Consider the following 16,358-nt stretch of genomic DNA (forward strand, 5'->3'; position numbering starts at 1 on the left):
CTACAGTACCTTGTAGTTGACAGGGTCATAAGTTAGAGCATTTCCGAGGTGTTCAAATGCCTTCTGATAAATGCCAACCTTGGAGAAAAAGCAAACCAGAGAATTGTATCAGCGAGGAGATAGCAGTTCAGGAGTCTGGCCAATTACACCCTGACTTTTCTTAGTTCTCTTTACAAAACAGAGCTACTGATACCAGATAGAAAAAGAAAACTAAAAATCCCCAGGTTGTCCCTTGATAAGATCAAAGTACCTATTTGCCAGGAATTATCTCTGCCATAATATGCTCCACACTAATGTCTCTTGGCAGGAAATGGGCTGGTTAGCCTCATCTCCCTTGGGGTCAACCTCCCAAGACAAAGCCAGGAAGGACCAGGGGTAAACTCCAAATTCCTTTTAAAGAAAAATGAAACAAACAGAAAGGCTACCAAAGAGGAAGAACTGGAGGCAGGATCAGCCAAGCAGTGAACTTTGGGAGTTGATGGGAAATGGGACGACTAGAGGTCCCTCCAGGATTCTGGGCCCCGGTTCTCAGGCTAATAAGTGATTGAGCTAAAAGAATTTCATTCATACTCAGGAAGGAGATAGACTTCTTATTCTAGACAATGTTTTGCCTCCTCTTTCCTATACGGCCTGGCTGGGAAAAAGGAACAACGGAAATGGCTTTAGCTCCAAAACCCTAATAGTGCTAACTTGTATCTCTCTCTCCCCACAACAAAATGACAGTCCTTGTGACCAGTTATTTCTCATATATGTGCTTTCCTTTAAAAATTATAATTTCAGTCTTTTTTTGAAAGCAGAAAATTAATTTCTTTAACAGATAAAGAATATAATAATGCAGAGAGTAAGGTTGGTGTGCTTCATATGAACTTCAGTGAAAAGTGCTAAAATAAAATCAAAATGCAGGGAAACCACAATACACATAATCCAAAAGTATTTCTAACATCAATGCATGAATGAGTAAAAAATTCTTACCTGTAAGTAGAGTAATCCTAAAGTTGTAAGAAGTTCTGTATTTTCTGGTGAGAACCTGCAACACAGAGATAACACAGAGATGCTCAAAAGGAAACAAGATGTGAATGAGATGCTGAGGCACATGCACAGTAACATGCCCTCATGCAACATCTGAAAGACAGTGTGTGTCCCACTCTCCATGGAAATTCCCCAGGACGATTGGGAAATTGCCTTCAATAGTATGTCATTTCAACCCTGGCTACAAGGGAGGATTGCTCAACAAGATAGAAATAGGGCCGAAACCGGTTTGGCTCAGTGGATAGAACTTCAGTCTACGGACTGAAGGGTCCCAGGTTTGATTCCGGTCAAGGGCACATACATTGGTTGCGGGCACATCCCCAGTTGGGGGTGTGCAGGAGGCAGCTGATCGATGATTCTCTCATCGATGTTTCTGACTCTCTAACGCTTTCTCTTCCTCTCTGTAAAAAAAACAATAAAATATATTTAAAAAAAAAAAAAAAAGATAGAAATAGGACTTAGAATTCAGACTCTTTTTCAGGACCATTTCTTAGAGTTCAAGTCCTAAGACAAAAACCTATTGAATATTTTGTGTGACTGTCTTCATTATACTGACAGAATTAAAGAATAATTCTTTATAAGCCATGCCAGTATGAAACATACATACCGTGTTTCCCCGAAAATAAAACATCCTTCTAAGTGAAATATAAGGCATCCCTCTGAAAATAAGGCTCCCCTAGGCTCTGTCTCAGAATGAAAATTAATTTACCGTAAACTGGTCGCTAGGGCCGCCCGCAGGAATGACGACCTATCTCCAGACTCTTGATATTGCAATAAATAAGCCATTCAAAGACAATTCGTGCATGGAAATTAATGACTACATTGAAAATAGAATGGAGAGAAATCAGCGTGGAAACTTTGTGAAACCTAAACTGCAAGAAGTTGTGACAAAATGACAGTCCCACAAAATGGGTGAAGAATTCATGGGAGAAAATTCATGGGAGAAAATCACTGACAGTTGCATTGCAAATGCACGGCAAGCAGGCTACCTTGACAAGAAGTACTCATTTAAAGACAGTGCTATTGCTAAACATGAGAGATTTGGTCCACTGATTCTGAAAGAAATGGAGTCACAAGAAATTCACCAGGAAATTCAGGAATTGGATTGTTATGATGATGTTCCAGAAGATGATGACATGATTGTCATTGAATAAATGAGTAAATTCTTGATACTGTAGGATTCACAGTTTGTCTGGTTTGTGTTGACAACTACCGTACTACCGTACTGTATACAGGTAATAAATTTCCTTTATCTATTAACAATAAATGTGTACCGTATTCTTCTTCATGGGAAAATAAGACATCCCTGAAAATAAGACCTAGAGCATCTTTGGGAGCAAAAATTAATATAAGACACTGTCTTATTTTCGGGGAAACAGGGTAGCTTTAGCCAGTTTCCTTCTGGTAGAATTTCTTTTTCCCCGTGTTCTCACTGTATGCACAATGGCAACCTGCATAATTTCCTGTGTAATTTATGATCCTAAGGGCCTTAATGCTCTGCTCTCCACATTAAGCAAAAGGCCATGGTAAACAGCCACACTAAACAAAAAAAAAGGAAGACATACCAGCTCTGGGAAAGATTAGCCACTGACTTAGGTAAAAGATTATCTGCCTTCCCAATCCCTCACTAATATTTGTCTTTGTTACAAAACTGAGCTATGATCTGACTACAGGATAATCAAACAGTAACAACAGTAAAAATGCCAAAGATGAAGAACAGTGTTGCATGAGTCGAAGCAATGAGATAGGGCACTGGTTACCTATCAGGCGACCAGAATGAGAGGGACCAAAACCCCAAACAGGGAGACCTGAGCTGGCCAAACAAAGCTTACTCAGTTCAACTGAGTATTTGCCCTTCACTTTGCCATAATAAATATCTATTTTCATCATCTCCCTTCCCCAAACTAACTTGCATGATCTACCAAAACTGCTATCTCCAAGCTGTGGATCTCCACATTCTCAGAAAGGCTCCAAATGCTCAGCTATCCTCTTGGAAATTCTTGTGACTTAAGTCCTTGACCAACCACTGAAAGAATGTCATCCTTTAGATTTATATGAACTCATTTTCTAGAAGCCAGGGGTTACAAATTAAGGCTCCCAGCAGCCCCACAGAAGCTTAACATATGCTATGTGGGCTCCTTCCTAGTTGTCCACATATACATAGCCTCTTGATGATAAAAGTCTCTTATAACTTCACTTAACCGAGGGATATTTCTCTTTTTAGGCACAAAATTTGACTGAAGAAAATTCAGAAAGCTGTAACTGATGGAACCAGAAAAGTTACTACATCATTACTATGGTAGAAAACAAAGTTAATTAACATGTTAATTTAACAAATTAAGTTTAGTTCATAGTCTAACTACCATGAATACTAGACTCTGTGACCAGGCATTCTATTAAATGGACAAACAAACGAGACATTAAAGCATCATGGTGACAGCTATCCCATTTAAAACAAAGAAAACCCTATACAGAAAAGGCAAGATAACGTGTGTCCAGAGAGAAAACATGGAACACCATCCTGGGAAAGCCAGTCAGTTCCAATATCAATAGGAGGTTTCAAAAATATATATATTTTTAAAACAAGGTATTTTTTTAAAATATTTTTTTAAAGAAACATGCTAATAAGACCCTCCTCCCAAGCATGTGTGCCCACTTCCCTTACAGTTGGATGTGGCCACCTCATTAATTTTGAACCATGGAATGCAAGCGTAAAAAGGTGTACAACTTCTGGGTCACTTAAAATACTACAAGCTTTTTATTTAGTACTTAGTTTCCAGTACCACCTCTCCCAACCACAGCCCAGAATATGGAGGTTATAGTAACTCAGCTTCACCTATGCAGATGAAGATAACCTAAACAATGGTGAGTCAAAAAGAAAGGAACCTGGGTCCCAGATTGACCTTGTAGAGCATAGCTGCCCACCGAGGCTAAACCAGTCATGCTGGAAACCAATCATTGTCTCACTAATAGAAAGAGGCTGGTCAACCTTGAAGCTCTGAAAGATCAGAACCAACCACTCCTATCTAATTGAGACAATGGTAACTGAGGCAACTTTCCCATCTTGTAATAATGTAAATCCTTACTGATATGATAATCCACTTATTACCTGCCTAAGGGCTATGGGTGTTTCCCAAAGCTGCTTTAGGGTAATGGGTGTTTCCCAAAGCTGCTTAAGGGTAATGGGTGTATCCCCATTGCCTCAATAAAAGGGATAGCAAGGCGAGCACCTAATGGTAGTCTTCCCACTAGAGGTTAACTCCCGCCTGCCCCCCCCATTTTCCCAAATTACCTCTTTTTCCAGTCTCTCTCTTCATTTTAGTGTGGCCTTCTCCAGAAAATGGACCCTGAGTGGGCCCTGAACCACACGGGTCGTGTTAAGGACTCCCACACAAGAGAATCCAAGATGGCAGCATAGGTAAACACCTAATTGCAGCCTCACACAACAATTTCAATAAAATACAACTAAAATACAAAATGGACATTACCCAGAACTACAGGAAATTTGACTGACTGGAAATTCTACAACAGAAGGAAAGAGAAAACCAGAAGGAAAATCAGAGGAGCTGTAAAGGCCTAAGGTACGGAGACACGTTGCGCGTGCGAAGAGGACGGAGCTAGAGAGGAGAGAGAGGCTGAGTGCCTGGCTGGCATTCCCTAGTGGGAAGGAGATGAAAGCTCCGGACTGTGCTGAACTCCAGATCCGACAGCACTGAACCCCAGTTCTAGGCCAGACTCTGGGGACCCAGGCTCATACAGAGAGAGCCTGGGCTGTAAGGCGGAATCTCAGGGGAGCAACAAAAGGCAGTCCCAGAGGCGCTTACATTGCGTGCAGAGAACAGACAGTTGACTGTGCCATTGGATTGCCCTAGCGGGAAGGAGACAAAAGCTCCAGACTGCTCTGAACCCCACTTTCAACTGACCTGAACCCCAGTTCTGGGCTCATTGGGGGAGAGCCTAGACTGTTTGGTAGCGGGCAAAACTCGAGGGCACCTTTCTCTCAGAGGTGCTTGCAGCAAGAACCAAAGGACACTGAGGAACACTGAGACTCAGGAGCCTCATAGGGCAGGGCTGACAGGAAGCCAAGGCTGTAGGCTCCACCCTGAAACTCTGCCCCATCCAAGCTGAACACCGAGACTTTTAAAGCTACCAACTCAGGGAAGCTGCGAAAATGCTGAGACAAGGAAACAGATCACAAACAAAAGAAATGGAGGACAAAAAGCGACTGGATATAGAGTTCAAAACCACGCTTATAAAGTTTTTCAAGAATTTCCTAAAAAAGGCTGATAAAATAAACGAGACCTATGAGGATATGAAAAGGGATCAACTAGAAATAATAAGGGATCAACAAGAAATAATAAGAGATCAACAAGAAATAAAGAATACATTGTCTGGAATAAAAATATTATACAAAGTCCTAAAAACAGAATGGAAGATTGCAAGAATCAAGTCAAAGAGTTGGAACATAAAGAGCTGGAAGATACTCCTCCACAGAAGCAAGAAGACAAGAGAATTCAGAAACTTGAAGATAATGTAAGAAATCTCTGGGACAACTTCAAGCAAACCAATATCAGAATTATGGGGGTCCCAGAAGAAGAGAGAGAGCAAGATACCAAAAAACATACTGAAAGAAATAGTGACAGAAAACTTCCCCTATCTGGTGAAAGAATTAGACTTACAAGTCCAGGAAGTGCACAGAACCCCAAACAAAAGGAATCCAAAGAGGACCACACCAAGACACATCATAATTAAAATTCCAAGAGCAAAAGATAAAGAGAGAATATTAAAAGCAGCAAGAGAAAAGCAGGTAGTTACCTATAAAGGAGCACCCATACAATTGTCAACTGATTTCTCAACAGAAACTATGCAGGCCAGACGGGAATGGCAAGAAATATTCAAGGTGATGAATAGCAAGAACCTACAGCCAAAAATAATCTACCCAGCAAAGCTATCACTCAGAATTGAAGGCCAGATAAAGAGCTTCACTAATAAAATAAAAAAAAGCTAAAAGAGTTCATCACCGCCAAACCAGAATTATATGAATTGCTGAAAGGGGTTCTTTAGGAAGAGGAAGAAAATAAAGATAAAAATTATGAACAACAAAAACGTAACTATCAACAAGTGAATCTAAAAACCAAGGGAATTTTAAAAAATCTGATGAACAATATTAACTGTTGAATATAATAGAATCAGAGGTATGGAAGGGGAGTGAATTGACAATTCTCGGGGAAAAGAGGAGTGGGGGGTGCGGGAAGAGACTGAACAAAAACTGTTCACCTATGGATGAGGACAATGGGGGGTGAAGAAAGGGCAGAGGGTGGGATGGGAACCTGGTGGAGGGAAGCAATGGGGGTGGGGGGGCAAATGAGGAACATGTGTAATAATATGAACAATAAAGATTTGTTTAAAAAAAAAAAGGACTCCCACACAGTCATACTAATTGGTGAGAAATACAAATCATCCTTATTTAGGTCATTGGGATCTCTTAACCTTAGCATAACATTTACATTCATCTAATTCATACAAATAGTTATCAGTCATATATATTCTCTTGTAGGCTTGAGAATTCATATATCTACTCCCCCCCCCCTTTTTTTTTTTTTTTTAAGTTTTTCCTTGCTCCAAAGTTGGGCAGTTGGGTGGACCTTTTTTCTGTCAAGGGCCATTTAGATATTTATAAGATCATTCGTGGGCCATATAAAATTATCAAATTAAAGATTATCCTGCTGTATTTGGTCAAACACTTAATTAACTCACCACTAATGCCTTGGCAGGGCCAGATCAAATGATTTCATGGGCCTCACCTGGCTTATAGGCCAGATGTTCCCCAGTCCTGCTCTAATGGAAACAGGTACACTTACTCCACAGCTTTCTTGTAGATTTCCATGGCCTTGTCCAAGTCTCCCACCAGCAAGTGAATCTTCCCCAGCATTATGTAAGTCAGATCATGCCTATTAAGCTGTAGGGCATGATGCAATTGGTCTTGTGCCTAATAAGATTGATGAAGAGAATGAAATCACTACCATAAAGGACAATGGTTATGTATGTATAAAGCAAAAACAAAGCTCCCGCTATACTAATGTAGGAACATTCCATTCCAGCCAATAATAAAAAATTACAACTTGTACCAAAACTGTACTTGCTGCCAGGACAGCTAGAAACATGGAGTATCTGCCTTTGGAGCCATTTGGAAGAATTTTTACAAGATGACTAACTTTTTGAATGTTTTTGCTTCTTTTCTCTCTCTCTTTTTATAATCCTCACCCGAGGATATTTTTCCCATTGTTTTGCAGACAGAGTGTGAAGGAAGGAAGAGGGCAGGGGAAATGGAGAAAGAAACGTTGACTGGAAAGACAAACATTTATTGTCCCGCATGCACTCCAACTGTGGCCGGGGATGGAACCCGCAATCAAGGTACTTGCCCTTAACAGAGAATCAAACCCACAATCCTTCGGTCCACAGGCTGATGCTCCAACCACTTAGCAAAACCAGCCAGTGCTATTTTCTGCTTTTTAATAATCATACCTATGATTCATATTTCATAAGTCAAAAAGGGGCATTATAGTACAGTATACAGCACTGTCCAGCTGCACCAATGACCAACTGCACAACCTTTCCCAGAGGGGACTTCATTTTCCTCACCAATATTTTGATAAATAAATGAATGGATTGTTCTCATTTATTCACTCAATATGTACTCACTGAGTACCTGTTGTTCTAGGTGCTAGGTATATTAGAGCTAACAAAACAAACTTCTTGCTCTGGAAAAGCTTATATTCTTCCTAGTTGATGATCAAAAGGGCTTTTTTAGTGATTCGCTGATTCAACAACTATTTACATAAATGCCAAGTATTGTATTTGCTCTGTTAGCTTTACAGTAACATTTAAATATAAACTTTTTCTCCTTTACAGATATGACCAAAGACCAACCTGCCTCTCCCTTGCCTCAGAATAATCCTATTAATAGAAATATACTTGCTTGAAATAGCCTCTGAGAGAAAAATCTCCTAACCAAGTATATTAACAATGTAGATCTGCCCAGTGGACAGGGGGCCCATTATATATAATATTTTTTTATTTTACTTATACATATCCTATCTAATAAAGAAATATGCTAACTGACCCTCATGCCATCGCAAAGATGGTGGCAGCCTACAGCCAATAAGGAATACGCTAGTTGAATGTCCTGTCCTCAAATATGGTGGTACCCACAGCCAATAAGGAGGGAATATGTTAATTGACTGCTATGCCATCAAAGATGGCGGCACCCACAGCCACAAAATGGCAATGCCCAGTCCCCTCAGCCCTGCCGCTGGAGCCTCCCAGTCTCCTCAGCCCCCCAGCCACCCAGGGATGGCCCAAGGTGTAGGCAACCCTCGGATGGTGGCTGCCCAGCCACCCAGGGCCACCTGAGGCTCAGGTAACCAGGTCCAGCTGAGGTTTGCACTATAGACAGTGGCAGCAGCAGAGGTGTGATGGGGTGTTGCCTTCCCCTGATTGCTGGGTTGCCTCCAGCCCCTGAGGGCTCCCGGACTGTGAGAGGGGGAAGGCCAGGCTGAGGAACTCCCCTTCAGTGCATGAATTTTCATGCACCAGGCCTCTAGTTATATATTTCACAAGAGTAAAAGTTACTCTCACACCTCAACTGCTGATGTACAGATTTTTTTTCACATACCTGAGGGATAGATTAAATGTTGTCAAATGGATATTAACCAACTGAGATTCTTAGTCCTGTCAGCACTAGGGAAAGGAGAATAAAACTTCATAATCACTAAGTGGAAGTTTTATGAAGGGAACCCTATGCAGCCCACTATCATTAATTTTCAGAGCTCTCAATTAATTTAATCTATCCCTCAGTTAAGATATATATATTCAGATCTGGGGGAGATAATAGATCAACCGAAGGACTTTTATACATGCATATAAGTACAACCAATGGACACAAAACTCTGGGGAGGGAGGGGAAGGGTGGGAGGGAGGGGGGCAAAAAAAAAAAATCAATAAAATATATTTTAAATAAATAAATAAATAAATAAATAAAAAGATATATATTTTTTTTCTTATATATAGAGAAACATGTAAATTGACCCTACCTCTGCTACACCCACAACCCATCAGAGTGAATATGCAAATTAATCTAACAAAGATGGCAGTTAATTTGCATACATACCTGGGTCCTGGGAACCTCCACTAGGTCACTCCCAGCCAGCCATCAGGCAGAGGCTTTAAGCTTGGGAAGGGGCCGAGTCTGCGATCAGAGGGGCAGAGGGTCCCCCTTTCCAAGCCTAAAGCCCAGGGCAAAAACTTTAGGCTTAGGAAGGAACTGAGCCTGTGATCGGAGGGTCGGGGGGCGGCGGAGGCTTTAGGCTTGGGCAGGGACCAAGCCTGGGATCAGAGGAAAGGGGATAAAATCAATGGAAATATATCCTTAGGTGAGGATAAAAATAAAAATAAAGAAAGAAATGTTATGTCCTATGAAAGACACATCTAGAAAATGCTTAAAGAAAGTTGTCATTTTTTTCATGGTGAAGAGACTGGAGTTCGTGTTGATGAAAATACCTTGATGGCTGTAGTGACTGGTAGTGGCTGCAGCAGCAGGCTGATGGGGCTGGCACCTTCCCCTGATCAGCCTCCCTCAAAAGGAGATCAGACTGCAGCTTAGGTATGCTCCCAATGGGGAGCAGGCCTAAGCCATCAGTAGGGCATCCCTTGAGGGCTCCCAGTATGTGAGAGGAGGCAGGCTGGGCTGAGGGTGCAAGAATTTCATGCACCAGGCACCTAGTTTGATATAAGAGCCTTAGAGTCTGCAGTTTAATCACAATGAAATATAAAGTCTCATATAGAAAATAACCTTAGAAACTGAAACTCAGAAATCAGATCCATTGTAACTTAAAATTTACCTCCAATGACCTTAAAAACTAAAATTAGTTTCTATCAGAGCATAAGAGAGTTACCATGGTCATGATTACACTTTTAAGACTTAAAGGTCTACTTTTTTTGTTGTTATTAATCCTCACATGGGGACATTTTACCTTTGATTCTTCATGAGAGTAGAAGGGACACAGAGAGAGAAACATCAATGTGAGAGTGATACATTAATTGCCTCCCACACACACCCTGACCAGAGCCTGGGATCGAGCCTGCAACTGAGATATATCCCTTTGACAGGAATTGAACCCGGGAACCTTCAGTCTGCAGGCTGATGTTCTATCCACTGAGCCAAACCAGCTAGGGCAATGGTCTACTTTTTGATACCTAAGTTTTACTGAACATTTGTTTCTATACTGGAAAATTAATCTGGAGTAGAGAAAAAGAAGAGAGAAAAAAGGAAATTAGATGACCATTCCCTCATAATATTTCTAGAATTTCTCATTTTCTTGTTAAAAGCCAGGGGGGGGGGGGGGGGGCGAAGGGGAATATGGATAACAGCAAATGAAAAGAAAAATGGAGATAGGTGTATATGGCACTTTCAAACTTTTACTTCCAAAAATCTGTGCAAGCACTAAGAATAATACAAAATGAGCAATGGCACCTCTGTAAGAAGTATGCTCTCAGTGAAATCACTAGCCACCACTATTTCTATAAATTACCTTGTTGAACTGTTTCAGATAAATGTAGCAAACTCCTAGGTTATGATAAATCTCCTACACACAAAAGAAAACAGCTTAGGTATAAATTCCACATTACATATTAGAGTGAAACAACAGTCATCTAGAGATTGTTATTGTTCAGCAAAGTTTAAACTTTAAAATATGCATTACAGTCAGTTTTTTACTAGATTTCATATTCAAATATATTTAATTCTAAAAATATGAGTTCCTTAATATACCCCACACACAGAGATAATAAGACATAAAAGCAGGACAAACAAGAGATCAACTTCATTTGTGCCCTCTTCTCCGAAGAGACTACCCACCACTCCTGTCCTACCCTAAAGAGATACATATACGTATATGTGTTAATCGTATTCCTTTTCCTAGGAATCTAGGAATTCACTAAGTGATGTGGACTTTGGGACTGATAGCACCATATGGAGGGTACTATAATGGAATATATGTATTTGAAGTCAATCTGCAAATGCAGACAGCAGAGGTCAGTAAAGTAAATTAAAGTCCACAGACCAAATCCATCTCTGCCTTATTTTGTAAATAAAGTTTTATTGTTATTGTCCATGATTTTTTTACACTAGAACCTCAGAGTTCAGTAGTTGTCACAGAGACTATATGAAGCCACAAAGCTTAAAATATTTACCAACTGGCCCTTTAAAACATAGAACATTTGCCAACTGCTGATCTATAAAAAGAAGAAATAAAACAAAAATGAAGAGTAGCTACCTTGGTGCTGACAGCTTTCCAGTTCTAGTTCATTGCAAGACCAACCTGTATTTCCTGACCTTAAGCTCTACAGAATCTCTTTAATTCCCTTTATTAAGTCTCTCTTTATTTAGAGAAAGGAGAGAGCATTTCTAGACAGGAAAGCTGGATTATCAACAGGAATCAGATTAATGGCGAACTGCTTAACAGCAACACTCCCTGCCAGAAAACCATGCAGCAGTATCTGCTAAGTTATTCGAAAACATAGTTTTTAATCTTATGTCTAACTGAATCATCAATTTAGTGTGAGGATAAAAACAATTTTGGCATGTAAGAATTCAGTAATAACAAAAGACAGCCATATGATAAATGGAGCCATTAGCTGTAGCTAATAACAAAGATCTAAAAGTTCCCTACTTACCCAGTCTTTCTGGTTAAGTTTAGCTGCTTCATTATATACTTCAGTGGCAGCTTTGTGTTTCCCCAAAAGAAATCTGTGGAAGAAATACAGTTTCCATAATTATTAACTCAAACCTTTTAGAAGACTAACCCCACTAACCCCACATTTGACTCAAATTCAATCCAGCTGAGCCTTCTGAAGCCTCTTCCCTATGAGCTGGTCATACTGGTTCGGTCAGTGAGGCTGCTGTCTACCAACAGCAGAAGCTCTCTTGGTAGCAGTTCCAGTGCCTTGATCAACTTCTATACCAATTTTAGTGAGTTTTCTGTAATTTATTTTCTACAGTGTACTACAAATGTAGACCAAAAAAAAAAAAAAAACAGACCAAATAATGTACCATGTTAAGCAAGAGCTGCCATCACTTATCACCATCATCTATTAGCGATATGCTCTTCACTCCCAAACCTAAGTCTGCTCTGGAGAAAGCAGGGGGAAACCAGGCTCTATGCAAAGAGAGTACAGTTATAAATCACAATGTAGGTTTAAAAAAAAATTAGGTTGGGAACCCCACAGAAACTTTACTACTGGGGTAGTAAAGCTATTAGGGCACCTAACAGCTTAGAAAGATTTTAAAGATTGCTTGCATTCAGGAACCTTCAAAGCATCCCCTCAACAAACATTAAAAATCTACTGTGTGTTAAATATTATGCTAAGTGTTGGATGAAAAAATTTCCATGGGTTGCCAATAAGATTAGAGAACTGAGGACACAAAAGTCAGTATTTATATGAAAACCTTATTTTCATTGCAAGAAGAGTGTAGATTAACTGAAATTTGACCAAAATGAGATAACTCACATTTTGGTCATATTTCAAAGTTAACCTACACTCTTCAAATGAATCCCACTATACCTATTAAGCTACTCTTCCTCTATGGATAAGGCTGATCAGGCTGCCAGAAGTAGCCTCTTCCTAAGAATGCTCATTGCACAACGTTTTCCATGAGTGTCCAGGACCTCCAGACTGCTGATACTCACAAAGATCTGGCCACCTGCTTGAGATTATCAGCACACTGAGGGCTGAGAACAGCACATGTCTGAAAGAGTTCTAGGGATTCTTGGATATTTCCTTCCAGGCGAAATATCAGTGCTGCCAAGAAACAGAAAATAAAGTTGTGTTCTGAGAATAGAGCCTGATATAAATAAATAAATAAATAAATAAATAAATAAATTGGAAAAACGAGAGGTGGAAAGTCATATCAAAGAAAGTCTTTGGATTATTATATCTTCAACACAATCAGATGGGCTGAAACAAATAGCAAAGTGGCTAACACGCTAAACTTTTTTTTTTTTTTTTTTTTTTGAGACCTGAATGTTTTATTGTGAGAAATAACAAAGGAGTTTTCACTATGAGGAGTTCTTTATATTTTACTAAGGGAATAAATAAGCTCAAGCTTAAAAGAGAAAAAAAAAAATAGGGAAGAAAGACATTTAAATATTTGGCAAAGATTGTTTTTCAGAGACTGAAGTGGGAAGAGGAATATATCCCCTTCAAGTTTGTTACTCAACAATATTGCCAAATCTTTCGGTTCAGTGATGGCTAAAAGTTGAGCATTGGCTTATCTTTCCTAATTCTGGTAGCATTTATAAACTAACTTCACATGCATTGTTTGTTGGAAAACAATAGCTTTTCATAGTATTCCAGTTGCCCATTGCTTGTTTCCCTCTTCTCAGAAGCAAAGCAGCCAGTAGAGATCTCCTCTGAGGTACTTTTAGGCTCTTCATAACCTTCATTCACCTCTTGAATGTCAATTTTCTTTCTCTCCTTTTCTTTCTTGAGTGACGCCATATTATCCTATATTTTTTTTAAAAAAAAAGCCTAATATGCTAAGTGTCCAGTTGTCCAGTCGGCCTTTCAACCAATCCTACCTAATAAAAGAGTAATATGCAAATTAATCATCACTCTGCTGCACCATCAGCCACGCCCACCAGCCAATCAGAGTGAGTATGCAAATTAACCCCAAACAAGATGGCTGCAGCCACAGAGAGCAGTTGAGAGGCTTGGGTTTCCCTAGCAATAGAGGAAGCCAAGCTTTCCACACACCCTGGCCAGCCTAAGGCCTCCACTCAAGGATACAAAGTTTCAATTATAGAAGATAAATCCCAGGAAAAATGGCAGATGCCACAGAGCTGGAGAGAACAGGCTAGGGTTGCTCACAGCAACAGAGGAAGCCAAACTTTCCACCTGCCCTGGCCGGCCTAGGCCTCCACTCAAGGATACAAAGTTTCAATTATAAAAGGTAAACAAATCCAAACAGAAATTGCAGCAGCCATGAGCAAGACTCCATTCCAGGCTACAAAGTTTCAATTGTAGAAGGTAAATAAATTCCAGATATCAGGGCCTCCACTTGGGTTGCAGGGTGGTGTAGCTGGCCTGCAAACCACCACAGGTCCCCTCACCCAGGCCACCTCACACCCCAAGGGAACCCCCACCCTGATCCGGGACACCCTTTAGGGCAAACCAGCTGGCCCCCACTCGTGCACCAGGCCTCTATCCTATCTAATAAAAGAGTAATATGCAAATTAACCATCACTCCACTACAAAGATAGCAGAGCCCATAGCGCCAGGGAGGAGTGCGTTCCACTCCCAGGCTACAGAGGGAGGAAGAGCTGCAGACAGAATGCTGGGCTGCTGGGTCAGGGGCGTGCTCTGAGCTGCCACCACATGGCTTGGGACACACCCCGGGTCCAGCAGACAGAATCCCAGCTGACAGAAAGTGGGTGCTGGGCTGGGGGTGAGCTCTGAGCCACCACAGTGCGACTTGGGACACCCTAAGCAGACAGACACTGGGCTGGGGGCATGCTCAGAGCCACCGCCACATGACTTGGGACACACCCCCGGCCCAGCAGATAGAAGCCCAGCTGACAGGAAGCGGGGCCACTGGGCTGGAGACATGCCCCCGACAGCCCCCAGCCCAGTGGACAGAAGCCCTGCAGACACAATGCAGGGGGTCCTCCGTGCATGAGCTGAAGAGGAAACACCTTTTCTGAAGGCTCATTGGCTAAGCTGCCTTTCACAGTGTTCTTGGTAACCTGAGTAATAGGAATCTAAGAAGGTGATCTAAGGTTTTTCCACCACACTCCCAGAGGAAAAACTAAGGTCTGCTGATGGAGTGGCTAAGAAATGTCATATCCTACCCTAGCCAGTTTGGCTCAAAGGATAGAGCCTCTGCCTACTGATCGCAGGGTCTGGGTTCGATTCTGATCAAGGTCAGGTTGCAGGCTCCTCCCTGGCCAGGGCTCATGCAGGAGGCAAACAATTGAAGTGTCTCTCTCACATTGATGTTTCTCTTTGTCTTTCCTTCTCTCTTCCAAGCTATCTAAAAAGCAATGGAAATATATACTCAGGTGAGGATAAAAAAGAAAGAAATGTCATATCCTTTGAAAGACACATCTTGAAAGTGCCTAAAGAAATTTGTCATTTTTTCATGGTGAAGGGACTGGAGTCCGTGTTGAAAACACCTTGGTGGCTGTGACAGTGGCAGCAGCAGTGGGGTGATAGGGCTGGTGCCTTCCCTGATGAGCCCAGTCACCTCCTACAGAGGAAGGCCAGACTGTGGCTTAGGCCCACTTCCCATCAGTAGAACATCTCCTGAGGGCTCCCAGTCTGTGAGAGGGGGCAGGTTTGGCTAAAGGACACTCCCCCCACCCAGTGCACAAATTTCGTGCACCGGGCCTCTATAGTAAAAGCATAATATGCTAATGATATGCTAAGTCCACTCAACTGCTCTCTCGCTATGATGTGCACTGACCACTGGGGGCAGATTTTCCAACTGGTGGGTGAGCTTGCTGCTGGCATCCGACTGATAGAGACTGAGTAAGATGGACTGGATATGCCTGGAGCCCTCACACAGTCCCTCTCCGGCTGACCAACTTCCAGCATCCCTCCATAGCCCCGATTATGCACCGTTGGGGCCCCTGGCCTGCACCCTCTTGCAATCTGGGACCCCTCAGGGGATGTCAAAGAGCCAGTTTTGGCCCGATCCCGCAGGCCAGGTCGAGGGACCCTACTGGTGCACAAATTCGTGTACCAGGCCTCTAATCTATACATAAAAGCCTAAGCGACTATTATGGTGGAACTACTAGAACGATCAGTTGCTATGATGAAAACTGACCAGCAGACACTCAACAAAGGAGCTGCCCTCTGGTGGTCAGTGCGCTCCCACAGGGGACACCACTCAGCCAGAACCTAGGCTCATGGCTGAAAAGCACAGCGGCGATGGCGGAAGCCTCTCCCACCTCCACGGCAGCACTATGGCACAGCAAGCAAGCAGGCAGTAAGGAGCGAGAGGGCACTGAGGAATTCCTCCCACCCCCAGTGCACAAATTTTGTGCACTGGGCCTCTAGTCCTTAATATTAAGGAATTTGGCTAATAGTTCTACCTTTGCCTCAATAATATTTGAGTCTAGTAGAACTTTATTGAGATTGTTTAATTTTTCTGATGATTCTTGACTCCTTTTTTAGCAAGAGCGTGTCTACAGCATGCTTTCACATGTCCATTATCTGAAGCACCTAATCAGAATCCTGCTTTGCCTCTGCAAACTGGTACAGATTCAAGT

General features: G+C 41.7%; 2 protein-coding genes across 13 annotated transcripts in view; one reads left to right on the top strand and one right to left on the bottom strand.

Annotated features, from left to right (window-relative positions):
* Positions 1-16,358, top strand: part of ADPGK (ADP dependent glucokinase) — a 128,914-nt gene that overhangs the window by 110,872 nt on the left and 1,684 nt on the right. For 2 of the 5 annotated variants that reach the window (XM_084897841.1, XM_084897847.1), the window contains exons 8-9: positions 7,323-7,443; positions 7,942-8,027. The exons of 1 other annotated variant lie outside the window; for it this stretch is intronic. In XM_084897841.1, coding sequence (XP_084753967.1) covers positions 7,323-7,443; positions 7,942-8,012 — 192 coding nt within the window. In that variant the 3' untranslated portion in view covers positions 8,013-8,027. Of the gene's footprint in view, positions 1-7,322; positions 7,444-7,941; positions 8,028-16,358 lie in introns of those variants that run through there. 2 more of the 5 variants (XM_084897851.1, XM_084897850.1) reach the window with 1 other exon arrangement.
* Positions 1-16,358, bottom strand: part of BBS4 (Bardet-Biedl syndrome 4) — a 164,466-nt gene that overhangs the window by 75,796 nt on the left and 72,312 nt on the right. For 5 of the 8 annotated variants that reach the window (XM_084898034.1, XM_084898033.1, XM_084898032.1 and 2 more), the window contains 6 exons: positions 12,777-12,888; positions 11,764-11,836; positions 10,620-10,673; positions 6,891-7,018; positions 973-1,027; positions 10-78 (listed from right to left, as the gene is read on the bottom strand). In XM_084898034.1, coding sequence (XP_084754160.1) covers positions 10-78; positions 973-1,027; positions 6,891-7,018; positions 10,620-10,673; positions 11,764-11,836; positions 12,777-12,888 — 491 coding nt within the window. The remainder of the gene's footprint in view (positions 1-9; positions 79-972; positions 1,028-6,890; positions 7,019-10,619; positions 10,674-11,763; positions 11,837-12,776; positions 12,889-16,358) is intronic. The other 3 variants (XM_084898039.1, XM_084898038.1, XM_084898035.1) reach the window with 2 other exon arrangements.

Source organism: Pipistrellus hanaki (assembly GCF_964339955.1).
Source record: "Pipistrellus hanaki genome assembly, chromosome: 1".
NCBI lineage: Eukaryota > Metazoa > Chordata > Mammalia > Chiroptera > Vespertilionidae > Pipistrellus > Pipistrellus hanaki.